The sequence below is a fragment of the Xenia sp. Carnegie-2017 genome, unplaced genomic scaffold, assembly GCF_021976095.1.
Source record: "Xenia sp. Carnegie-2017 unplaced genomic scaffold, XeniaSp_v1 HiC_scaffold_25, whole genome shotgun sequence".
Lineage (NCBI taxonomy): Eukaryota > Metazoa > Cnidaria > Anthozoa > Malacalcyonacea > Xeniidae > Xenia > Xenia sp. Carnegie-2017.
In genome coordinates, this window is record NW_025813488.1 from 3306957 (window position 1) to 3330676 (window position 23720).

General features: G+C 35.0%; 4 protein-coding genes across 4 annotated transcripts; 1 reads left to right on the top strand and 3 right to left on the bottom strand.

Annotated features, from left to right (window-relative positions):
- Nucleotides 1–5428: 5428 nt before the first annotated feature.
- On the bottom strand, nucleotides 5429–10276 carry LOC124453308 (protein O-linked-mannose beta-1,2-N-acetylglucosaminyltransferase 1-like). The gene is made up of 9 exons (XM_047004099.1): nucleotides 9790–10276; nucleotides 9268–9350; nucleotides 8847–9032; nucleotides 8215–8521; nucleotides 7721–7989; nucleotides 7452–7625; nucleotides 6957–7024; nucleotides 6325–6618; nucleotides 5429–6162 (listed from the first exon to the last, which is right to left on the bottom strand). The coding sequence occupies exons 1-9, from the start codon at nucleotides 10061–10063 to the stop codon at nucleotides 5850–5852; spliced, it is 1968 nt and encodes a 655-aa protein (XP_046860055.1). The 5' UTR covers nucleotides 10064–10276; the 3' UTR covers nucleotides 5429–5849.
- A 1530-nt stretch (nucleotides 10277–11806) lies between these two features.
- On the top strand, nucleotides 11807–20514 carry LOC124453307 (protein O-linked-mannose beta-1,2-N-acetylglucosaminyltransferase 1-like). The gene is made up of 11 exons (XM_047004098.1): nucleotides 11807–12200; nucleotides 13680–13762; nucleotides 14114–14305; nucleotides 14599–14905; nucleotides 15133–15401; nucleotides 15499–15672; nucleotides 16097–16164; nucleotides 16276–16569; nucleotides 16662–17469; nucleotides 17559–18113; nucleotides 20106–20514. The coding sequence occupies exons 1-9, from the start codon at nucleotides 11921–11923 to the stop codon at nucleotides 16963–16965; spliced, it is 1971 nt and encodes a 656-aa protein (XP_046860054.1). The 5' UTR covers nucleotides 11807–11920; the 3' UTR covers nucleotides 16966–17469; nucleotides 17559–18113; nucleotides 20106–20514.
- Nucleotides 18171–20744, bottom strand: LOC124453313 (protein O-linked-mannose beta-1,2-N-acetylglucosaminyltransferase 1-like). Its single transcript, XM_047004106.1, has 6 exons — nucleotides 20506–20744; nucleotides 19984–20066; nucleotides 19563–19748; nucleotides 19157–19341; nucleotides 18661–18929; nucleotides 18171–18566 (listed from the first exon to the last, which is right to left on the bottom strand). Exons 3-6 carry the CDS (start codon nucleotides 19589–19591, stop codon nucleotides 18270–18272), a joined length of 780 nt encoding a protein of 259 aa, XP_046860062.1. The 5' UTR covers nucleotides 19592–19748; nucleotides 19984–20066; nucleotides 20506–20744; the 3' UTR covers nucleotides 18171–18269.
- Nucleotides 20745–21542: 798 nt separating this feature from the next.
- On the bottom strand, nucleotides 21543–23393 carry LOC124453462 (zinc finger MYM-type protein 1-like). Its single transcript, XM_047004276.1, has one exon. It carries the CDS (start codon nucleotides 23391–23393, stop codon nucleotides 21543–21545), a length of 1851 nt encoding a protein of 616 aa, XP_046860232.1.
- Between the last annotated feature and the right edge of the window lie 327 nt (nucleotides 23394–23720).

Sequence of the window (23720 nt, forward strand, 5' to 3'; positions counted from 1 at the left end):
GATGGATGTTATTTATTCATCACGGCATAAATGCTTTTCAAACAACATTATTATTCTAAAATCATTACCTAATGGAAATTTGTACAACATTATTCCAAAATAGGTGGCAGGAGCCTACTTTGAAATACTTTACCACAAAATTCGTTTTCTAAGTCAGAGAGCGAGGGAACTCTCTGACTTAGTAAGAATACGCCGAATTCAACAGAGTATATATGCTTTCTCAAAATCCAAGATTTCTTAAAAATCTAAAAGATAGCCAAAGAACAAATTAGCGACACAATAAAAACAAACACATAAACCTGAAAAAAGACTGAAGTCACTAAGCTACAAGTCAGTGAAACAAATAAAAAAATATTTATACCTCATCTTGTTTTTCATCTTGTTCTCCATCAGCATGCTCCCCGTCTCTCCGTCAGCATCATCTTCGTCGCTCCATCAGCATCCTCTTCGTTGCTCCATCAGCATCTTCTTCGTCGCTCCATCAGCATCCTCTTCGTCGCTCCATCAGCATCCTCCTCGTAACGCCATCAGCATCCTCCTCGTAGCGCCATCAGCATCCTCCTCGTAGGCCATCAGCATCCTCCTCGTAGCGCCATCAGCATCCTCCTCGTAGCGCCATCAGCATCCTCCTCGTAGCGCCATCAGCATCCTCCTCGCAGGACCATCAGCATCCTCCTCGCAGGACCATCAGCATCCTCTTCGTAGCACCATCAGCATCCTCCTCGTAGCTCCGTCAGCATCTTCCTCGTCTCTCCGTCAGCATCCTCTTCTTTTCATCAGTCTTCTCCTCATCTAAACGAAAAATCTAAAAACAAGTTAAGATTAGGACAGGAAAAATAATAACATACTCCTTTATCTTCTTCTTGATCTTCATCCCGTGTACCTAAAAAAAGACTGAAGAAGAAGTTATTTGTTTGATGGAAACAAACAATTGTAAGCACCCACCACTGCCAGGGTTCGCGTTCTTTCACTGTCCATACGCTCGACATGTCTATAAAAATGCAACAACAATATCATGGCAAGTGATTAAGGAGATCGTGCTTTCGCATTGTAATAGTTTTATCATGCTAAAACATTTATATCCATGACTGTACATGATTGATCATGTATGTTAAGTGAACAACACTTTGCAGATTATAACTCTCGCGGAAAGCTTATCGTTTGAACCGTGCATTGTGTTATAACATCCCTCAATGTTATAACACATGCAATGTTCTGTAACATTGTCAAACGATTTATTATATGCGATATAATTCAAAAATACCTAGATAAAAACAAGATAATTAACGAATGTCTCATGCAATATATTCTCTGCTCAACTCTTTTCGATTTCATCCAAAAGGTTGTTTAATAATTTCGGTAAGGCACTAAGGTTTATAAAAGATTTTGCAACACTCTGCCCGCATGTTGCAATATCAAATGAATTAAATTAACTACCTCAATTATGTATTACAGAATATACAATTCTGTAATATATAATTGAGGTAATTGATTTAAATTCCTCGTCTCTTCATGTGCATCCTTCTCGTCTCTTCATGTGCATCCTTCTCGTCTCTTCATGTGCATCCTTCTCGTCTCTTCATGTGCATCCTTCTCGTCTCTTCATGTGCATCCTTCTCGTCTCTTCATGTGCATCCTTCTCGTCTCTTCATGTGCATCCTTCTCGTCTCTTCATGTGCATCCTTCTCGTCTCTTCATGTGCATCCTTCTCGTCTCTTCATGTGCATCCTTCTCGTCTTTCATCTGCATGCATCCTTCTCGTCTCTTCATCGCATCCTTCTCGTCTCTTCATCTGCATCCTTCTCGTCTTTCCATCTGCATCCTTCCTTTCCATCTGCATCCTTCTTCCTTTCCATCTGCATCTTTCCTTGTCTTTCCATCTGCATCCCTTCCTTTCCATCTGCATCCTTTTCCATCTGCATCCTTCTCGTCTCCATCCTTCTCGTCTCTTCATCTGCATCTTCCTTGCCTTTCCATCTGCATCTTCCTTGCCTTTCCATCTGCATCCTTTCTCGCCTTTCCATCCTCCTCCTCTTTCATCTCTGCATCCTCCTCGTCTCTTCATCTGCATCCTCCTCGTCTCTTTATCTGCATCCTTCTTGTCTCTTCATCTGCATCCTCCTCGTCTTTCCATCTGCATCCTCCTCATCTTAACGAAACATCTAAAAATCAAGTTAAGATTATGACAGGAAAATAATGACATACTTCTCTATCTTCTTCTTGATCATCGTCTCTAGTGCCTAAAAATAGACTGAAGAAGAAGTTATTTGTTTGATGGAAACAAACAATTGTAAGCACATACCACTGTTAGGGTTCGTGCTTTTTATTGTCCGTAAGCCCGACATGTCTACATAAATGCAACAAAAATTATTGAATGAAAATCATAGCAAGTGATTATGGAGATCGTGCTTTCACATTGTTATAGTTCTATCATGCTAAAACATCGATATCCATGACTGTGCATGATTGAACATGTATGTTAAGTGAACAACTCTTTGAAGATTATAACACTCGCAGAAAGCTTATCGTTTGAACCGTGCATTGTGCTGTAACACCCCTCAATGTTACAACACATGCAGTGTTCTGTAATATTGTCAAACGATTTATTACATGCGATATAATTCAAAAATACCTAGATTAAAACAAGATAATTAACGAATGTCTCATGCAATATATTCTCTACTCAAATCTTGTCGATTCTGCCCGCATGTTGCAATATCAAATGACTTACCTCAATTATATATTAATATGCAAATATTCTATGATATATAATCGAGATAATTCACTTGATTTCCTCGTCTCTTCATCTGCATCCTCGTCGTCTCTTCATTGGTATCCTCTTCTCTTCATCTGCATCCTCCTCTTTCCATCTGCATCCTTCTCTTTCCATCTGCATCCTCCTCTCTTCATCGGTATCCCACTCTCTTCATCTGCATCCTTCTTCTCCCTTCATCGGCATCTTCGTCTCTTCATCTGCATCCTCCTAGTTTCTGCATTAGCATCCTCCTCATCTAAACGAAGTACCTAAAAATCAAGTTACGATTATGACAGGAAAAAAATAACATACTTCTCTATATCCTTCTTGATCCTCCTTGTCCGTTCTTGATCCTCCTTGTCCATTCATCTTCATCCTCCTCGTCCCTTCATCTGCATCCTCCTTTTCTCTTCATCTGCATCTTCGTCTCTTCATCTGCATCCTTCTTGTCTCTCCGTCAGCATCCTCCTCTACTTTTCATCAGCCTCCTCCTCATCTAAACGAAAAATCTAAAAACAAGTTAAGATAAGGACAGGAAAAATAATAACATACTCCTTTATCTTCTTCTTCATCTTCATCCCGTGTACCTAAAAAAAGACTGAAGAAGAAGTTATTTGTTTGATGGAAACAAACAATTGTAAGACATACCACTGCCAGAGTTTGCGTTCTTTCACTGTCCGTACGCCCGACACTGTACATGACTGAACATGTATTTCATCAAAAGTTTGTTTAATTATTACGGTAAGGTACGAAGGTTTATAAAACATCATCGCATTTGAAGATTCAGCAACATTTTGCCCCCGTGTTGCAATATCTTGTATACTCTATAATATATATTCATTTGAACGTTTCTCAAGTGAATTACCAACTTTTATGTCACCTACTATAACATCACTTGATGCTATAGTAGTTCCTCTGAGGAGCAGAGCCGGATTAACCAAAGGAAGCTGTCTAGAAGCCTCCACAAACAAGGGCTTCACATTAACCAAAGGAAGCTGTCTAGAAGCCTCCACAAACAAGGGCCTTCACATTATTCAAAGGAAGAATAAACATAGTTGCTTTAAAGACGAAGGAAAAGCATTTAGTTTATTTGTTGGGTCAATTTCAGCTGATGAAGAACAGACCACATATGACAACGAATCACAGTAAACTCAGCCATTTTGCTCTGATGAGCATCGAGGACAATATTCTAACAGAAATAAACTTGGAAGAGCTTATCAAAGACTGCCAGAATAAAATCGCAATAACTACTTTATATCAAGTAGCAGCATTCACTCGTCGTATGCAACCGCTTTACACGCTATATTCGAAGTTTATACTTTTATCAAATGCTTTACGAAATTTGAAAGTAAATTTCTACTGTTGAAAAAAGAGCAGCTTCTTTTGGAGTTCAGAGTAAGGGAAAGGGGATCTTTACTACGTATTTTTGCTGCTCAGAGCCTCCACACATCTTAATCCGGCCCTGCTCGGGAGACATAAAATATTATATCCTTTTGCCACAAAGACAAAAGAATGGAGCTTGCTATTTCTAACAATGGCCAGTTGTTAGAAATATGCAAAATGCAAAATCATCACACTTATGTGAATGATAACGATAAATGCAAAAATGAAAATATTTTCTGGACATGTATTGATGAGGTCCAATAATTGATGTCAAGAATAGTGGGAAACTTTTGGCAGTTTCGTTCGTGTTCTCACTTCAATATGTAACTGAAACTTGACGGCATTTTTGTGCTCCAAGATCGAAACATAGAAATACTAAGAAACCAAAGAAATCGATCATTCCTTCGAACAAATAGGACTCATAACGACGCTTTGAATATGCTGTAACGAGAATTCACATCACAATTGGGTTGTACATTTTAATTCATCGATCTCAAACTTACATCTTTATGTCATCGACGATTTTTCTGTATTTAATCTGCTGCTTTCAAACATGGCTAAAATATCTCAACCGTGTCATGTGTCATGTCTTCAGTTGCTCGTCCTTTCCAACAAGTAGTCGCATTTCTTGAAGGCTGTCTTCGACTTTCAACAGACTTTCACCTTTCCCAGACGAACAGCTCGGTCAAATAGGGTTATCGAAGTGAAAGACCCTACTTTTTCTCATGATAACTTTCATATATCACATGCATTAATTATTAATTCATTCGTCAATTTTTTTCAAACCATGATAAAAATGGATTAGATTCATTGATTGCATGAAAATATATGCAGGGCAAAGACAAAAGGAATTAAGCCTGGTTTTAAGTTAACTAACGACATTGGTTAGTAAAAGAAAGCAAAGCCTTTTCTCCAGAGGTTTGGAGAAAACAAAAGGATATTTCTTTTGTTTCCTCAGTGAAGAGTTTGCGAAATCAATGATTGTAAGGTTATGACGGCAGACAGAGCATGTCGTGTTGTGGTAAATTCTATCTAGTATGAATAAAAAATTATCTCACCCGAAACCGCAATTCAATGCACCATAGCTAGGAGAGTTATCCCTTTTCTCCCACCTGACCACCTTTATTCAACTGGTTACGTCAACAAATAAATTAGAAGGCAAGTCAAGTGGGAATTCACGTGGGAATCACCCACATGTTATAGAAAAGCTTTTGTCGTGCTCAATACTTATTATGAACATTGGAGCCCTGCTTATTGCAATAATATGACTTGCCATTGTAAAATGTAATGTAATAATTTAACGAGAGAATTTTATTGACAGAACTAAATGGTAGCAAGTGATTCATTTTAGCAATCCTAATAGGATGGGACAAAGGGAAAGAATGAGAGGTTAGTTCGTTTTCAAATAATTATCTTTAGCGATGTAACGATAGCAGGACTTTCAAATGCGGTAAATGTTTTGTGGGAAAAGCGCGATTGTTTCTTTTCCGTGGTTGTAATCCTTAAAATTACATTATTAACAGTAAAACTGAACAAATTGAAAGTTATGTTTTTCCTCTTATATTCCTTGTTCAGCGAGTTCATTTCCTTGATCAAACCATGATGAAAATTTATCCAATGACATTTACATTAAAGTTTTTAAAACTTCAAGATTTCCCCACATTCATTTAGCTTAACTCCCGCATCATAAATGATATCTAATCAAAGAAGATCACGCAGTCTCCGATTTTTTAGGAATGAAAATAGGTTTTACGTTAATTGGTTTATGTTTGGCGTAAGGTGAAGCCGGTGATCCAACAATTAACACGTGATTACCCTTTAACCATAATCTCCACATGCTTTTATGAAATCCTCGAGCATCTAAGTCCCAGATTCGTAAACATCTCGCTATATTATTCCATGTTGTCCAGTCGTTAGCATGTTTCATTTCAATATAAAATATATATGTTTTATCAGATGTTTCTGGAACAAAGTCTTTCTCGTTCTTGCAAGGATTTTTACTGTGATCCAACGGCTCTGCCAACCTGTAAAAAACAGTAGATAGACATCTCTAACAATCAAATGACATAAATATACGCACTATGATGATAATTAGATCACTGAATCACTAAGTAGAAATCTCCTTCATTGTCCTGTGAAAAGAAAAATATTGTTGTCAATATTTTATAAAATCCTGCAAGACATACCCTACAAGCCGTTCAATCTCCTTCTCATAATTTTCTTTTTTCAACAATCCAACATTAAACTTAACGTTAGGTTCAGTATTCAACGTATGTTTTTTGAAATAGGATTCTTGAAAAAATACATTCATATTCAGGCCTTTGGCGCCAAAATGGTAAGTTCTTGAGATATCCGGAATGATACATTCACGTCCCTTTTTGTTGCTATCCATCCTCATCCACATATCCCAATCCCAAAAGAGATCTGGGGTTGGCCATTTTGGCTCAAGTTCTTCTTTATAAAGTCGTCGTTTGAGCAACCTGTTAATGCAAAGAGAAATAATAGATAGCATGAAGTTTATATAGATAATACATTTATAGTGCTGCGTGATGTCATTGTGGCGTGATGTCATTGCAGCGTGATGTCATTGTCGCATGAGGTGATAGTTGCTTGATGTCATTGCAGCGTGATGTCATTGTTGCATGATGTGATAGTTGCTTGATGTCATTGTAGCGCGATGTCATTGTACCGTGATGCAATGTAGAGTGATGTCATTGCAGCGTGATGTGCTTGTAGTGTGATGTCATTGTAGCATGACGTCACTGTTGCGTGATGTCATAGCGTAAACAAAATCCTTTGTAGTAATAAAAATTCTCACCATCCTAAACCAGGCATTGTTTCTATACGATATAACATTGCAGGATCATTACACGTGTGATCATAGCCCTAAAAATATAAATACTTGTTTTTGCAATTAAATCATTAATCACATAAATTAGTTTTTCAATGGATGTACCATTTCTAAGGTAAATTTCCTAAATTTCACTTTGTGATGTGCAAGGAAAGAAGCTCGATAAAGACAAACATAATGTAACAATGAAAACTACAATGAGATAACAGATTCTTGTACAGAGATTTCCATTTTCCATTATATTATGAAAAATATTTTGAGATTTATTTAATTTACATTCTGCACTCTCGTCAGAGATAAACTGGACTCGACAAAAAAGCAAAAAGAATCAGAGACGTTCAAAACCACGTTAATAAAGTTGAAAACGAATTGAAATTTTGTTGTGTAGCAAACACAAGCCAACAATAGAGTAAAAGACTAAAAAGATAAAAAGAATGTTGTTAGCTTTCGTTTATAACAAACCTGATCATTCCACGCCGATATACAGTACAGACTTTCATCTGTATCCATTAAAGGCAACAATTGATTAAAATAACTGAATATGTCCACAGATACGTCTAAATCTTCTTCCAAAATAATCATATACCGAGCATTGGGATAAGCATTAAACGTCTCTGTCAGTGTTCGCTTGTAATGCTGGGAGGAGAGAAAATACATTTAAAAAGTAATAAAAGGAACGCAAAAATTTTGATTTCATCGTGTAAACACTCTCAAAGAAATGCCTTACCAACCTGTGATATTCTAGCGTTCTTACTGCTAATAGGAATATGCTGCACGACTTTTACATCATACAGCCTTGCCACAGCAGCTGGTTCTTCAAAGAAACCATCAATAAATACAGTAAATAACTCCTTCTTTGCTCCATGAGCTGACAACATTGAACGTAAGCCACGATAAAGATAATGTGGCCTGTTACTAGCGATCACAGCAACAGGAATGTCTTGAACTTTTTCTAACTTCAACGGTGTTGTTTTAATTTCAATTGGAGCAGGATTATTACCTACAACATTTAAGAACATATTCTGTCAGTTCTTCAGATCGTTCTAACATTAGCTGCAATAACAATGATATCCTTATTTCTACAATTTTTTCCATGAAGTGTTCTCAGAATATTTTCTCGAAGTTTTAATGCACAATGTGAATGGCAAAATTACTGAACACATCGCTGTGCGTTCAATTAAATAAGAAATCTAATCCTACATGGATATAACGAAAATATACTTACAACTGCATACACTTCCATAGCCTTCAAACTTATCACAAAACATTCTTCTTCGCTTTGATTCTTCACTGTCATCCCAAGCACATTGAGATTGTTTAGCAGGAACAAGAGGAACTGTAGCACGAGCAGTGACAGGCTCACCCCAGTTCGATATGTCTGCTGCGTGATGATGTTTCTCTGAGTATTTCTGGCCACGTTTTGTGACGATAAATGACCAGCTATCCCGCCATTTTAGTTCATCAGCATAAACACTACCAAGACTTTTGAGCAAATTTCGAGCAGTTTTCTTCAAGTTAAATGTAGCTTCATCCTATAAAAGGTAAAATAAAGCAATGTCTGCTAATGATGGCGATGTTTGACGTTGACGTCAGTTGACGTGTTCAATGACGTCACATGTTCATTGTAGCTACGTATAATTTAAAGTTCAGTAACATTTCAAATTTACATCTTTCATAATAATCTGTTTGAATTAGCAAAACAAACTTCTCAAATGGCATAATAATATACAGTATTTTGTTATTGTACTGTATATTTCGTTATACCTAAGATGAATAAAAATAGAATTTAAAACAGGGGAAAGACTTAAGAATCCGATATGATAAACTATGTTTAAATAGTTCATTTAGCAAACTTACCTTAATTGCAAAGCACAAAATTCGTCCATCAGAAACCATATTTAAAAAAAGAACCAAGCTAGCACTCTCGTCTTTAGACATATATGTATCAAATGTCCTTGTTGCCATTATTGCTCCAGTTGATTGATGAAGAACAGTGACATGGATACCTCTAGCTGCATCATTTGTAGTAGTCTCCTCCATTACCTTGTATTGAATAAAACATTCAGTTTATTATAAAGCTCTCTCTAAAAAGTTACTATTGCTTTCTCTCATGAGTAATAATTTCTCTCTTTCACAAGTTTCTACTTGCAGTTAAAGGTAAATATTTGTTAAAGCCTTCCTGCATATCTTTAGCAGAAGGTTATCATACATGCTTAGAAATTTAAAAATAGAAAGAACAGACACAGAATTTCTTGCATTGTTTTGACAGAGCATTTACCTTAGTTCCCTCAACTGATACATATACACTATCTTTACTGGAGTGAACTTCAACATCAATTGTATTACCATGGTCTTTAGAATCTATGTTTAAGAATATATTTTTCCTTTATGTGTTTGTAGATGTACATCGTCCATGTTCGTGTGGTCCTGAGAAGGACTGTTGGTGGTAATGTTGGTTGATATCTTGTTTTGTTTAAAGTTAAGTAGAGAATCACTGAATCTCATAGACAATTGCTGTCTACCAGGGATGATTAGGGGTTTCTCTTGTCCAATAAGGAGGGTGGAAGTATTTTACTTAAAGGTAGGGGGGTTATTGTAAAATTCTGATTACCTTACTTTGGGATTAAGCCTTACTAAGAACAATCGGCTAAAATGGTTCTTAGCTAACGACTTGTACATGATCAGATATTAACAATGTAACAATTCGGCAAAAAATGAATTTAAGATAACGATAGATTTTTTTCAAGGAAATTGTTAGCAATACTACTCTTCCTTGTTTGATGAAAATTAAAATACATACCAATGATAACTCTCCTTTTCTCTTCAAATGGCTCATCATTTGTATAATGATTCGAGACTTTATCTTTTCTGTACTTTGAGATTGTGTCCATAATAAAAAGAACATTCACAAACACAGTAATAAACAAAATGACAACGAGCAGCCATTGAACACATTTCCCTTTCATTCCCTTCTTGCGAATCTTCCAAGCTCGTGAAAAACACGGTATTTTAAAAGTATAGTAAGCATTTGTCGGATGAAAGGGTTTAGCGTTCGGATTAGGCGTCCAAGACATATTGTACTATCACTACTATTTGAAAATTTTATTACGTAAATTGAGACAACATTTTCCTGGTCTTGAGCACTTTAAACTATGACGACAAATTTTCAGACAAACCAATTATTTACTAAATATCATCTTCACCAGTTGCTACCAAAAAGCAATGTCGGCGATCATGTAAAGACACCGTTCTCCACGTAAAAGGATTCTTTAAGAAACTCTTACAAGTGTCAAGGAAACATTAACTTGTAGTATTATTTTTCCATCTGTTAAAATGTGACTTCAATACGATCGGAAATATCCGTACTCGACTTTATTCCCATTTTCCAAGTAGAGGTGTAAGAATGACAGCAGCCATGGGGAGCAAGGGATCCAGCATTAAATATTTATTTAGTATAGACGAACACTAAGTTGATGAATGGTCATTGTTTGAACTCCATTTCTCTTCCATTTGACTTGGTGCAAGCAAAATTTAAGACGTTTTTCTGTTTTGCGTAAATTTGTAAACACATAACACATTCTCTTGTACGAATTTTAGTTCACTTTCAAAAGGTGGCTTATCTCTTCAAAAACTCTCGAAAACCCAGCACACTGCCATGACTCTCCACCAAAAAATCTTGCAATACCTCATGTAATGCTGACCAATTTCCATTCACGTGATTCAACACAAATGGTAATGGCGACTAACGAGATCTTCAAAAAAATTCTATTTACAAAAAAACAACTACAAATGTTATTTCTGATGAAATTTGGAACACTTTTCTGTTTAAAGGAATTTTTTAAACAAAGATAAGACTTAAAAAATGTTTTCGTTCGTCAAACAAACGCAGAAATTTTTGAAGTGAAAAATGTAATGTAAAAAAAAGTTGTGTTTCTCCTTCATGACTTCATCTTCAGGTAATTAAAAGCTTGCATATTTTCTTTATTTGTAATGAGAGAACTTTATAAACAATATTTTGGTTGTTAGAGCAATGTTTTTTGCCAAGTTACACAATTAAAAACATTTTTCTATTCAGTTTCAAAAATGAACAAAAAAAACGAAAATAATCATAAAAAACATCTTTTCTTGTTTTCAAAGCACTGCATGCAGCCAAACTCATACTTAAACATTTATGTTTTTTTGATCATAAACTATTTCTAAACTTTACCATAACTCTGTTAATCACGAACAGTTGGTCAAGTCAACTACGCATGCACAGATGATATTTCTCATATTACGGGACTGTAAGCCAATTGCTTTGAAAACAGGTGCAAGTTCATCCAGTTGGTCATTTCCATGATTATGAACTGAAGCAATTTCTCCAACATGTTGCGTATGATCAAGTGGACTTGACATATTCAGATGATTTTTCTCAAATAATTTGTAATCAAGCAAACTCGTTATTCCGAAAACAGCGCAAGAAGATCCAGTTCATTCAAATGAACTCCATTAGTAAGTCGAAGAAACCGCGCAAGTTTTCGTTGAAATATTATTGGCAGGTTCTCTGTCTTTTTAAGCAATTAAATGACACAACACGCGTGGCATATTTAGATAAACTTGCTGCTTTCGTTTTGTTTTAAACTGTTTTAGTGTTTGCCTAAATGAATACTTTCGTTCAGATTTAAAATCTTTGGGAAATTTTTTGTTTTCACTAAATTCACCATTTTAAACAACGAGACTTTAAGATAAACTAGGAGCAGATGTCAAGAGTGCCTGTTTTTATTCAAATTTATAGATATCGGTAAAAAAACATGCTGGCAAGAGACCTGACAGCAGCTTTATGCATTGAAATGGAGGTCTGTTGATACAATTTAATATTCCACCCATTGCGCTTGAATGATTCTTGCATTGACGAGTCTCATATCACAGGAATTTTTGTACTGTAAACTGCTATGTCTTGGACGCCCAATCCGAACGCTAAACCGTTTTATCCGACAAATATTTCCCATAACTTTAACACACCTTGTTTTTCACGAGCTTGGAATTTTTGCTTGAAGAGATTAATAAGGAAATGTTTCAAATGGCTGCTCGTGTTTATTTTGATTTTAACAACATTGGTGAATGTCTTATTTGTTATGAGCACTAAACCCAACGACAGAAATGATCTATACGGACTTCCAAATCATTATAGAAAGAATAGACAGATTGAAGAGAAGAGAGTAATTAATATGGGTAAGTACATTGACAGCATTGCTTTGTTGCTCACAATTGCTTAGATAGTAAATGATTTGTTCGATATAAGCTGTTTGCCACGCGAAGATGCAATGTTTCCACTTTTAAGATAAGCTCTCATATTCTTCTTGTAATTGGTAAAGAATTAAGTCAAGTTTAAATAACTAAATGATTATTTTAAGAGATACTTATTACTTATGTGCAATAATCACAATAAATTTTATAGCTTTCCGTTGATTGTAAATTAAACATATTTAGTAAAGAAACAGATATATCCATACGTAATATCTTGTATAAATAGAAGTCGTTTAATCATTATAAGATAGAGTTATTAACTAATGTAGAGTCACGTTGGTTCGAATAACAGACAGAAAAAGTAATCTGTGTTGAAATGAAGCCTTTTAAAAATTTTGTTGTTACACCACTGAGACTTTCAGTGCATTGTTTAATTATTCTAACTTCACCACCGGCCAACTAACTAACACCACGGTGAAATGGAAGAAAAAATTTTACCCAGTTGCCATTAAGTTTTTTGTTTACGTTATTTTCACTGTGCTGTTATTTGGTCTATCGCGAAGTTATATTTAATCGAGTTCCAGTGGCGTAACTAGAACGTTAATTGGGGTGTATATTCATGAATCCAGTTATGCCCTACTGATTTCTTTGAAATTTAAATTACTTTCAAACATTTGGTATGTACGTATAACTCTGTGCAAACACAAAGAACATCTTTTATCTCTTAAGTGTTTAATTTCAAATTCAAAATACTTTATAAACAAAATTATTTGGTTATGAATCTCCTAAAGAATAATATTTCACCAATCAAGGTGTTTCTAAAGTATTTGGAAATATATCTATCAGCAATAGGTGCAGTAACTCATTTTAATTTAGATCAGTCATTTTTCAACGATTAGCGATAAAGAAGATTTTAAAGAGCCGGCTTTCCGACTTTCAATAAAGCCTTTTGCAAACACAATAATTAACGCAATCCATTTTTTAGATTATTTAAAATCAAGGAACGCATATTTCTCACAAAGTAGCAGAGAAATTGCGGCTACCCATTAAAAAGAGTTTACGGCAGATTTATTTTTATAATAAGAAAACTACTATTGAGTTCGCTTTTTACACGAAACCTCATTCATTATTCGCAATAACGTTAATAGCTACTGAACAAACACAAAAATTAAAGAAAGGTTCTTGAAGTTATGATAATTAACGATATGTCTTTATGTTACAACTTCAATGTCCATTGCACAATCAATACAAGTTGCTTTTCATTTATTTTTTTCATCAAATGCACTTGAAAAGAAAAGGAAAGAGAGTGTCAAAAAAGTCTTCTTTTATAAACTTATTACATCTTCTTTCTAAACGTAATCATTGGATTGGTGATCCTGTTTGATTTAGATTCACATTTCTCCCCCATAGAATTTTAGAAAATATTAAACAAAATACTTCAGGGAAAATTTTTTGTTAATATAGATGATAAAGATTGTTGTAAGATAATCAACATTGAAGTTCACTCCAGTAAAGATAATGTATATGTATCAGTGAATGGAACAAAGGTATATAATACTTTCTACATTTGTCAATGCTTTTCTCAAAATTGTAAGTTTGTATTACTACATTCAATTTCAAGTTGTCTTCAACACATATTTATCAGTGGGTGGTTAAAAATAAGAATTATAGATAAATAAGCGATTAAAATGTATGGTTTGAACCCAGGAGTACCGTTACACTTTTATATAAAGATCGTTCAAGTTAGTAAATTTATGAGAAGGACTTTTGAAGTTGATGTTGACTACAGCTCTAAGTTTGCCAAAACTTCAGTCAACATCGACGGCAAAAGTCTTCAGGACTCCACCTTGGACGATCTATATCTACATACATGTACTAAATTGTATATTCAATACAAGGTAATGGAGGAAGAGACTTATACAAGAGACGCAGCTAGTAGAGGTATCCATGTCACTGTTCTTCATCAATCAACTGGAGCAATGATGGCAACGAAAGTATTTGATACATGTAGGTCAAAACAAGAGAGTGCTAACTTGGTTCATTTTTTAAATATGATTTCCGATGGACGAATTTTGTGTTTTGCAGTAAAGGTAAGTTTGCTAAATTAACATTTCCACAAAACGTCGTTCATCAGTACCTTATATCAATTTCTTAAACTTTTCCACAAAAATGTTGTTTTACATTTATTTTTCTTCTACTCAAATGGATTAAAATATTCGTCTTGGTTGACAAAAACATTATTATGAAAGGTGTAAATATGTTACGCGCATGAGGGAATTTTAGATTATATAAATTACAATCAATGCATCGTGTCCTTGAGAAGACGAAGTCAAAGATCGCCATATTTATCAGATATTAATTTAAAATATTTTATGCTTTATAGGATGAAATTGCACTTAACTTAGAGGAAACTGCTCGAGATTTGCTGAAAAGTCTTGGTAGTGCTTATGTTGATGAACTAAAATATAGGGATAGCTGGTCATTTATCGTCACAAAACGTGGCCAGAAATACTCAGAGAAACATCATCACGCAGCAGACACATCGAACTGGGCTGAGCCTGTCACTGCTCGTGCTACAGTTAATCTTGTTCCTGCTAAACAATCTCAATGTGCTTGGGATGACAGTGAAGAATCAAAGCAAAGAAGAATGTTTTGTGATAAGTTTGAAGGCTATGGAAGTTTATGCAGTTGTAAGTATATTTTCGTTACATCCATGTAGGATTAGATTTCTTATTTAATTCAACGTACAGAGATGTGTTCAGTAATTTTGCACATTCACATTGTGCATTAAAACTTCGAGAAAATATTCTGAGAATATTTTCATGGAAAAAATTGTAGAAATAAGGATATCATTGTTATTGCAGCTAATGTTAGAACGATATGAAGAACTGACAGAATATGTTCTTAAATGTTGTAGGTAATAATCCTGCTCCAATTGAAATTAAAACAACACCGTTAAAGTTAGAAAAAATTCAAGACATTCCTGTTGCTGTGATCGCTAGTAACAGGCCACATTATCTTTATCGTGGCTTACGTTCAATGTTGTCAGCTCATGGAGCAAAGAAGGAGTTATTTACTGTATTTATTGATGGTTTCTTTGAAGAACCAGCTGCTGTGGCAAGGCTATATGATGTGAAAGTCGAACAGCATATTCCTATTAGCTGTGGGATATCTAGAATAGCACAGGTTGGTAAGGCTTTTTCTTTGAGAGTGTTTACACGATGAAATCAAAATTCTATCGTTCCTTTTATTACTTTTTAAATGTATTTTCTCTCCCTCCCAGCACTACAAGCGAACACTGACAGAGACGTTTAATGCTTATCCCAATGCTCGGTATATGATTATTTTGGAAGAAGATTTAGACGTATCTGTGGACATATTTAGTTATTTTAATCAATTGTTGCCTTTAATGGATACAGATGAAAGTCTGTACTGTATATCGGCGTGGAATGATCAGGTTTGTTATAAACGAAAGCTAACAACATTCTTTTTACCTTTTTAGTCTTTTACTCTATTGTTGGCTTGTGTTTGCTACACAACAAAATTTCAATTTGTTTTCAACTTTATTAACGTGGTTTTGAACGTCTCTGATTCTTTTTGCTTTTTTGTCAAGTCCAGTTTATCTCTGACGAGAGTGCAGAATGTAAATTAAATCTTAAAAGAATGTCCATGACATAGTTTGTTTTTGAGAATTTCTCATTGTTTTCGTCGAGTCTAGTTTTTTTCTCACGAGAGTGCGGAAATGTTCAATCTCAAAACCTTTTTCTGCAGTAAAAATCTTAAATTACCTTGAATTTTTGGTTATTACAATTGCGTTTGATATGGTTCAGTTTCTTGTGTGTCACAAGTGGATTAATAAAGAAATTATTTCTATTTTTTAGAGTTACAATCACACGTGTAATGATCCTGCAATGTTATATCGTGTAGAAACAATGCCTGGTTTAGGATGGTGAGAATTTTTATTACAACCAATGATTTTGTTAACACGAGAGAAAAGTTCTCGTTTTACTTAAATAAGATGTTCGATGTTCATGGAAAAAATATTTATTTCCATCCTCAGGTTACTAAAACGACGTCTTTATAAAGATGAACTTGAGCCAAAATGGCCCAAACCTGATCATTTTATAAATTGGGATGAATGGATGAGGATTGACAGGATCAAGAAGGGACGTGAGTGTATCATTCCGGATATTTCAAGAACGTATCATTTTGGCGCTAAAGGCCAGCATATAAATATTGTCCTTCAAGAATCTCTTTTCAAGACACGCAGTTTAAATACTGTCTCTAATGTTAAATTTAATGTTAGTTTGCTAATAAAGAAGAATTATGAAAATGAGATCGAACGGTTGACCAGGTGAATTTTCAAGAATTTATATTGACATTCCCATTGTTCAGTTACCAAACAATTTTTTTTCTTTGCAAATGGGTTGTACTGTTTTATTGTAGGTTAGCTGAGCCATTGAATCACAGTAAAAATCCTTGTAAGAACGAGACAGATTTTGTTCCAGAAACATCCGGTAAAACATATATATATTATATTGAAATGAAACATGCTAAAGACTGGACAACATGGAATAATATAGCGAGATGTTTACGAATCTGGTACAAAGATGCTCGAGGATTTCATAAAAGTATGTGGAGATTGTGGTTAAAGGGTAATCACGTGTTAATTGTTGGATCACCGGCTTCACCTTACGCCAAACATAAACCAATTAACGTAAAACCTATTTTCATTCCATCAAAAAATTAAAGGGGATTTATTAGTTGCATTAAGATCTTTAAAGCGGCTATGAAACGAAATTTTACCATGTAGTTTCTGATTTTATTGCACAGAGCATTTGATTGAAATGACGTAATATCTTCATAAATAGATTTACTTTATTTTACTTCTTGAGATATTTCACTTTATCATCGTGTAGAAACACCACTGCGACATCACACTACATAATAACATTTCAAAGACCATAAATTTTTCGTATCTTAAAAACATTCATGTTGCATGTACAACATTTTAATAAATAAAAATGAGTAGATGTATACGCGATCTGATTTCGAAAGTGAACAGGAAGCAATCACCACATTAGATTTGCAAGAAAATTCAAAGTGTACTCTGGAAACTTTGTGTATACAGTTGGAGTATTGTGAGAAGAGTACTCTAAGGAATGTCATTGACGATGTATAGTACAAGGACCAACAGAGAATGTGGTGGGTGCTCCGTGAGGGTGTGGAGCAATTAGTTCACGTTCATTCACAGGTAAAAAAAATGTGAACAATTTTCGTTTAGCTCAATAAATATATATAAAGACTTATTATTTGCTATTTTTCTCTAATTTTTGCCATTAGGGTATGATTCAAGGTTAAAGAGTTTGGTCTTTGGATACATTGCAAAGCTCCTTTTGGACTTGTAAGTTCCTTTTCGTTGAATCGCAGTGTCATGAAGAAAGTTACCCTTCTTTGAATACGTATTTGTTAAAGCAATGATTAGTTAGCTAGCCTGCTTGAAAACTTCCACTCAAAGCTTCCACTTGAAAAAATGAAGATCATGAGATAAACAAGCAATAAAGAGACGAAGAATTTATAGCTACTGTCTTTCAATGTCAAAAACTTTGTATAGATGTCTATATCGGGAGAGCCTTAACCAATGTTTAGCACAGCAGCTACTTGGACATCCTTTTATCTCTCCAAATCCCATGTTGCACGGTTTAAGCAACATCACTTCAGACGAGCTTGACGCTGAAAAAGATCAAGGAAGAAAACATCATAGCTGTTATGATGGAGACGAGTATCCTGATTTGATGCCTATTCTTTTCGGCTACGTAGCGAGAAATTCAAGAGTTCGGAATGAATTTGAGGTGTTGCAAATGCTTGGAAAAAGGAGGGTTTGCTTCAGTTGAAAAGGTAACTTTTTATTACAGATTCTTGTACAGAGATTTCCATTTTCCATTCTATTATGAAAAATATTTTGAGATTTATTTCATTTACATTCTGCACTCTCGTCAGAGATAAACTTGACTCGACAAAAGGCGAAAAGAATCGGAGACGTTCAAAACACGTTCATAAAGTTGAAAACGAATTGAAATTTTGTTGTGTTAGCAAACACAAAGCAAAAAACGAGTATAAAAAGTAGCACAAGCAGAATGATGTTTTACATTTTGTAAGCTTTTGTTTATAACAAACCTGATCATTCCACTCCCATATACAGTACAAACTTTCATCTGTATCCATTAAAGGCAACAATTGATTAAAATAACTAAATATGTCCACAGATACGTCTAAATCTTCTTCCAAAATAATCATATACTGAGCATTGGGATAAGCATTAAACGTCTCTGTCAGTGTTCGCTTGTAATGCTGGGAAAGAGAAAATACATTTAAAAATAATAAAAGGAACGATAGAATTTTGATTTCATCGTGTAAACACTCTCAAAGAAAAAGCCTTACCAACCTGTGCTATTCTAGATATCCCACAGCTAATAGGAATATGCTGTACGACTTTCACATCATATAACCTTGCCACAGCAGCTGGTTCTTCAAAGAAACCATCAATAAATACAGTAAATAACTCCTTCTTTGCTCCATGAGCTGACAACATTGAACGTAAGCCACGATAAAGATAATGTGGCCTGTTACTAGCGATCACAGCAACAGGAATGTCTTGAACTTTTTCTAACTTCAACGGTGTTGTTTTAATTTCAATTGGAGCAGGATTATTACCTACAACATTTAAGAACATATTCTGTCAGTTCTTCATATCGTTCTAACATTAGCTGCAATAACAATGATATCTTTATTTCTACAATTTTTTCCATGAAAATATTCTCAGAATATTTTCTCGAAGTTTAAATGCACAATGTGAATGTGCAAAATTACTGAACACATCGCTGTGCGTTCAATTAAATAAGAAATCTAATCCTACATGGATGTAACGAAAAGATACTTACAACTGCATAAACTTCCATAGCCTTCAAACTTATCACAAAACATTCTTCTTCGCTTTGATTCTTCACTGTCATCCCAAGCACATTGAGATTGTTTAGCAGGAACAAGAGGAACTGTAGTACGAGCAGTGACAGGCTCAGCCCAGTTCGATATGTCTGCTGCGTGATGATGTTTCTCTGAGTATTCTCTGAGTAAAGTTCAGTAACATTTCAAATTTACATCTTTCATAATAATCTGTTTGAATTAGCAAAACAAACTTCTCAAATGGAATAATAATACACAGTATTTTGTTATTATACTGTATATTTTGTTATACCTAAGATGAATAAAATAGAATTTAAAACAGGGGAAAGACTTAAGAATCCTATATGATAAACTATGTTTTAATAGTTCATTTAGCAAACTTACCTTAATTGCAAAGCACAAAATTCGTCCATCAGAAACCATATTTAAAAAAAGAACCAAGCTAGCACTCTCGTCTTTAGACATATATGTATCAAATGTCCTTGTTGCCATTATTGCTCCAGTTGATTGATGAAGAACAGTGACATGGATACCTCTAGCTGCATCATTTGTAGTAGTCTCCTCCATTACCTTGTATTGAATAAAACATTCAGTTTATTATAAAGCTCTCTCTAAAAAGTTACTATTGCTTTCTCTCATGAGTAATAATTTCTCTCTTTCACAAGTTTCTACTTGCAGTTAAAGATAAATATTTGTTAAAGCCTTCCTGCATATCTTTAGCAGAAGGTTATCATACATGCTTAGAAATTTAAAAATAGAAGGAACAGACACAGAATTTCTTGCATTGTTTAGACAGAGCATTTACCTTAGTTCCCTCAACTGATACATATACACTATCTTTACTGGAGTGAACATCAACATCAATTGTATTACCATGGTCTTTAGAATCTAAGTTTAAGAATATATTTTTCCTTTATGTGTTTGTAGATGTACATCGTCCATGTTCGTGTGGTCCAGAGAAGGACTGTTGGTGGCAATGTTGGTTGATATCTTGTTTTGTTTAAAGTTAAGTAGAGAATCACTGAATCTCATAGACAATTGTTGTCTACCAGGGATGATTAGGGGTTTCTCTTGTCCAATAAGGAGGGTGGAAGTATTTTACTTAAAGGTAGGGGGGTTATTGTAAAATTCTGATTACCTTACTTTGGGATTAAGCCTTACTAAGAACAATCGGCTAAAATGGTTCTTAGCTAACAACTTGTACATGATCAGATATTAACAATGTAACAATTCGGCAAAAAATGAATTTAAGATAACGATAGATTTTTTTCAAGGAAATTGTTAGCAATACTACTCTTCCTTGTTTGATGAAAATTAAAATACATACCAATGATAACTCTCCTTTTCTCTTCAAATGGCTCATCATTTGTATAATGATTCGAGACTTTATCTTTTCTGTACTTTGAGATTGTGTCCATGATAAAAAGAACATTCACAAACACAGTAATAAACAAAATGACAACGAGCAGCCATTGAACACATTTTCCTTTCATTCCCTTCTTGCGAATCTTCCAAGCTCGTGAAAAACACGGTATGTTAAAAGTATAGTAAGCATTTGTCGGATGAAAGGGTTTAGCGTCAGGGACGCCGGAACGGCAAAAGGGCAGAAGGGGCAAGCCTTTGTGGAAGGGCACATTAGTGAAATATAAAAAAATAATCTTATAGTGATAAACAGCAAAGAGATGTGCTACATGCAATACACTGTACAGAAGCACATGTCCGCAGTGTTGGTCAATAAATATTAACGACAATATAACTATCAAACGATGTAACGTCACTAATTCACAATTTGTCATGTATTGTATTTTCCAAAATATTTAATTCTTCTTTCATTTCTCTGTGAAAACTCTTTGGCAATTACGTCTATTTCCACCATATCCATGTGTTGCTTCTGAATGTTGGAGAACATAATATCATTCAGATAATTTCCTTCAGTGTTGGACCGCAGCCATGTTTTGAGACGACGCATTACGCTGAATGTGCGTTCGCACGAGGCAGATGAGAGTGGCACTGTGTAGTATAGTATAATTAGTTTGTGGATCTCTGAGCACCTTTTCTTTGCTGACGGCATGGCATTGAATATCTCTGCTATTGTTGAAATACGCGTGACTTCTGTTATTTTTTTCTTCTGATCCGCGTTGTAAAGCCCAAGAATGGTGGGAAGATCATCAAGCTGCTTTCTTAGAGCATCTTTATCAATCAAAGAATTGTTTAATCCATCTAAAGATACTCCTCTTTCTTTCATAGAGTTAAGTAACAGTTCCTCGATACATTTGATCTGGAAAAGATCGTCTTGTTCAAATCGCGATCCTAGACCTGAGATGATTGCATCAATGGCTTGGTAGTACGAGCTTTGCATTGGTGTTATATTCGCACTGCTGTAAACTGAGGCATCTGTGACGTGAGGCTTTCTGTTATTAACATTTCTTCATTATTCATCCATCTTGGAACTTTTCTTAGTCTAGTGCCAGTGCCAAAATTTTCACTAAATTCCAGTGGAAACGACATCATAACACGAAAAACTTTCTTAGCGTCATCAAGTGTACGCTCAAACTCTTCTTCGCTTCTCATCTCATGAAGACGTTGCAGGACATGTCTAATTGAAAATAGAGCGTACTCAGCTGAAATATCAACCGCTTGGAGCTCTTTAGAAAGCTTCTCGAGTAAAGCCAATAGCTTTCTTGTCGCGTTTAAATTAAAGATGACGACTAAGGAAGACAGTTGTCGCCTTAATATTCCTCTAATCTTTGCTTTTGTGTCTGCCGATATGGTAGGATCTTCCTGCAATTTTTCAAGGGTTGCATGTAGTTCAGCCGATTTCTCGAAGATGACGTCAGCAGCCTTTACTCTTGTTGTCCATCTCGTTGTAGAAAGACTTTGGAGTCGTAGAACTTTGTAATCGTTTGTTCCTGTTTCGTTTCTAAAATCTGCCTGTATTTCTTCAAACAATAAAATACGTTTTGGATGGGCACCTACGATTGCATACAGGGATTGGCATAAATCCAGTGATGTAGACAATAAATTAGATTGCTTAGCTGCATCCTTTATAATAAGTTCATTGCAGTGACTGAAACAATGAACATAAATTGCGTTTGGTGCAATATCTTCCTTGAGCTTTCTTGCGAGAGATTTCATTGCTGAAGCCCCATCAAAGCCCATAGCTGCCATTTTGTGACCTTCCATGCCACATCTGAGAAGGATATCTTTGGTGTATTGCAGTAATGCATCAGATGAAAGTCCTTGCGAACATTCATAAATTCCAACAAAATCCTCCGATACTTCGTAATTATCATCACAGGTCCTTACGGAGAAAGACAACTGTTCTTTCTTAGATACGTCTGATGATTCGTCAGCTAGAATTGAAAATGATTCTCTCACTAGAATTTTATTAATCAAATGTCTTCGAGCATTTAATACAATCATCTGTTTCTGCTCGTCCAGGATGTCGTGTGCATTTACGTATCGGTTCTCGTCAAGTAAAAGTTTTAGTGCCTTGTCGTTGATAGCTTTATCAAGATTGAACTGATGAATATTAGATTCAAAATCCGTTCTACCTCTAATCGCAATACCTTGGCGTAAGAGGGTTTTTAATGTTTGAAGATGTGAAATTAACCCTTTCCGTCTTAACTGCTGCGTTTCAAGAGCAAGCGAACTGCAGGCTATGCTAATGAACAATTGCCCTTTGTCTGATGTTGCACAAGCTTCTTTATGAGTATAACTGTTTTCATGTTCGTTGAATTTCTCACAGCCTTTTTTCCAGTTATCAAATCCAACTTCATAACTGCCAAACGCTCCCTTTATCTTAGAGTGAGTAGAACAAATTTCGCAAAAAGCCTTATTTTTTTCTCGATTGTACACTAGCCACTCATAATTTCGTAACCACTGACCTTGGAAATATCGACCATGCTTCACACTGCTTTCCTTGTCTTCACTTGTAAAGTCTTTCTCATGTTTTACCCATGTCGTTTTCACGCATATCTTTTCTGATTCACCAATCAGACTTTTCGGTTTGGACCATTTTTGTGTTTCACAGTCTGAGGCTTTTTCAGTATTGACAGTTATTACAGTGTCAATTCCGCTTGTTGAAGCAGAATCAAAATCATGGCCTGTGTTTCCTTTTGCAAACAGCGATGTTATTTTGGATTGACCTGGTTTAGCCGCTGCTTTCGCTAATGCTTTTGCTGAATCTTTTTTACATCTTTCTGCTCTTGACATTGCAGAAAAAGCGATAAGATGCAATAAATATCCCTTTCAAAATCATCAGTGTTTAAGTGACTGAGCCATTTATGCCAGCAGATGTTTACGCTATCTATTAGAGTTAATTATTTACATGTTATTTATACTATCGGTAATTATATAAGTCGAGCTTTCCTTTACGTCATTAGCAGTACTCACACTTTCATTGCGTTTCAAGTTCTTACGCGTTGCAACAAAAAAGAAGAACTAAACAAACAAAGAACTTACAAAACGTACTTAAAACAAAGAAATGTTAAAGGAAAACTAACATAGTTACGACAATTTTATTGCTAAGCTAAAAAGAAT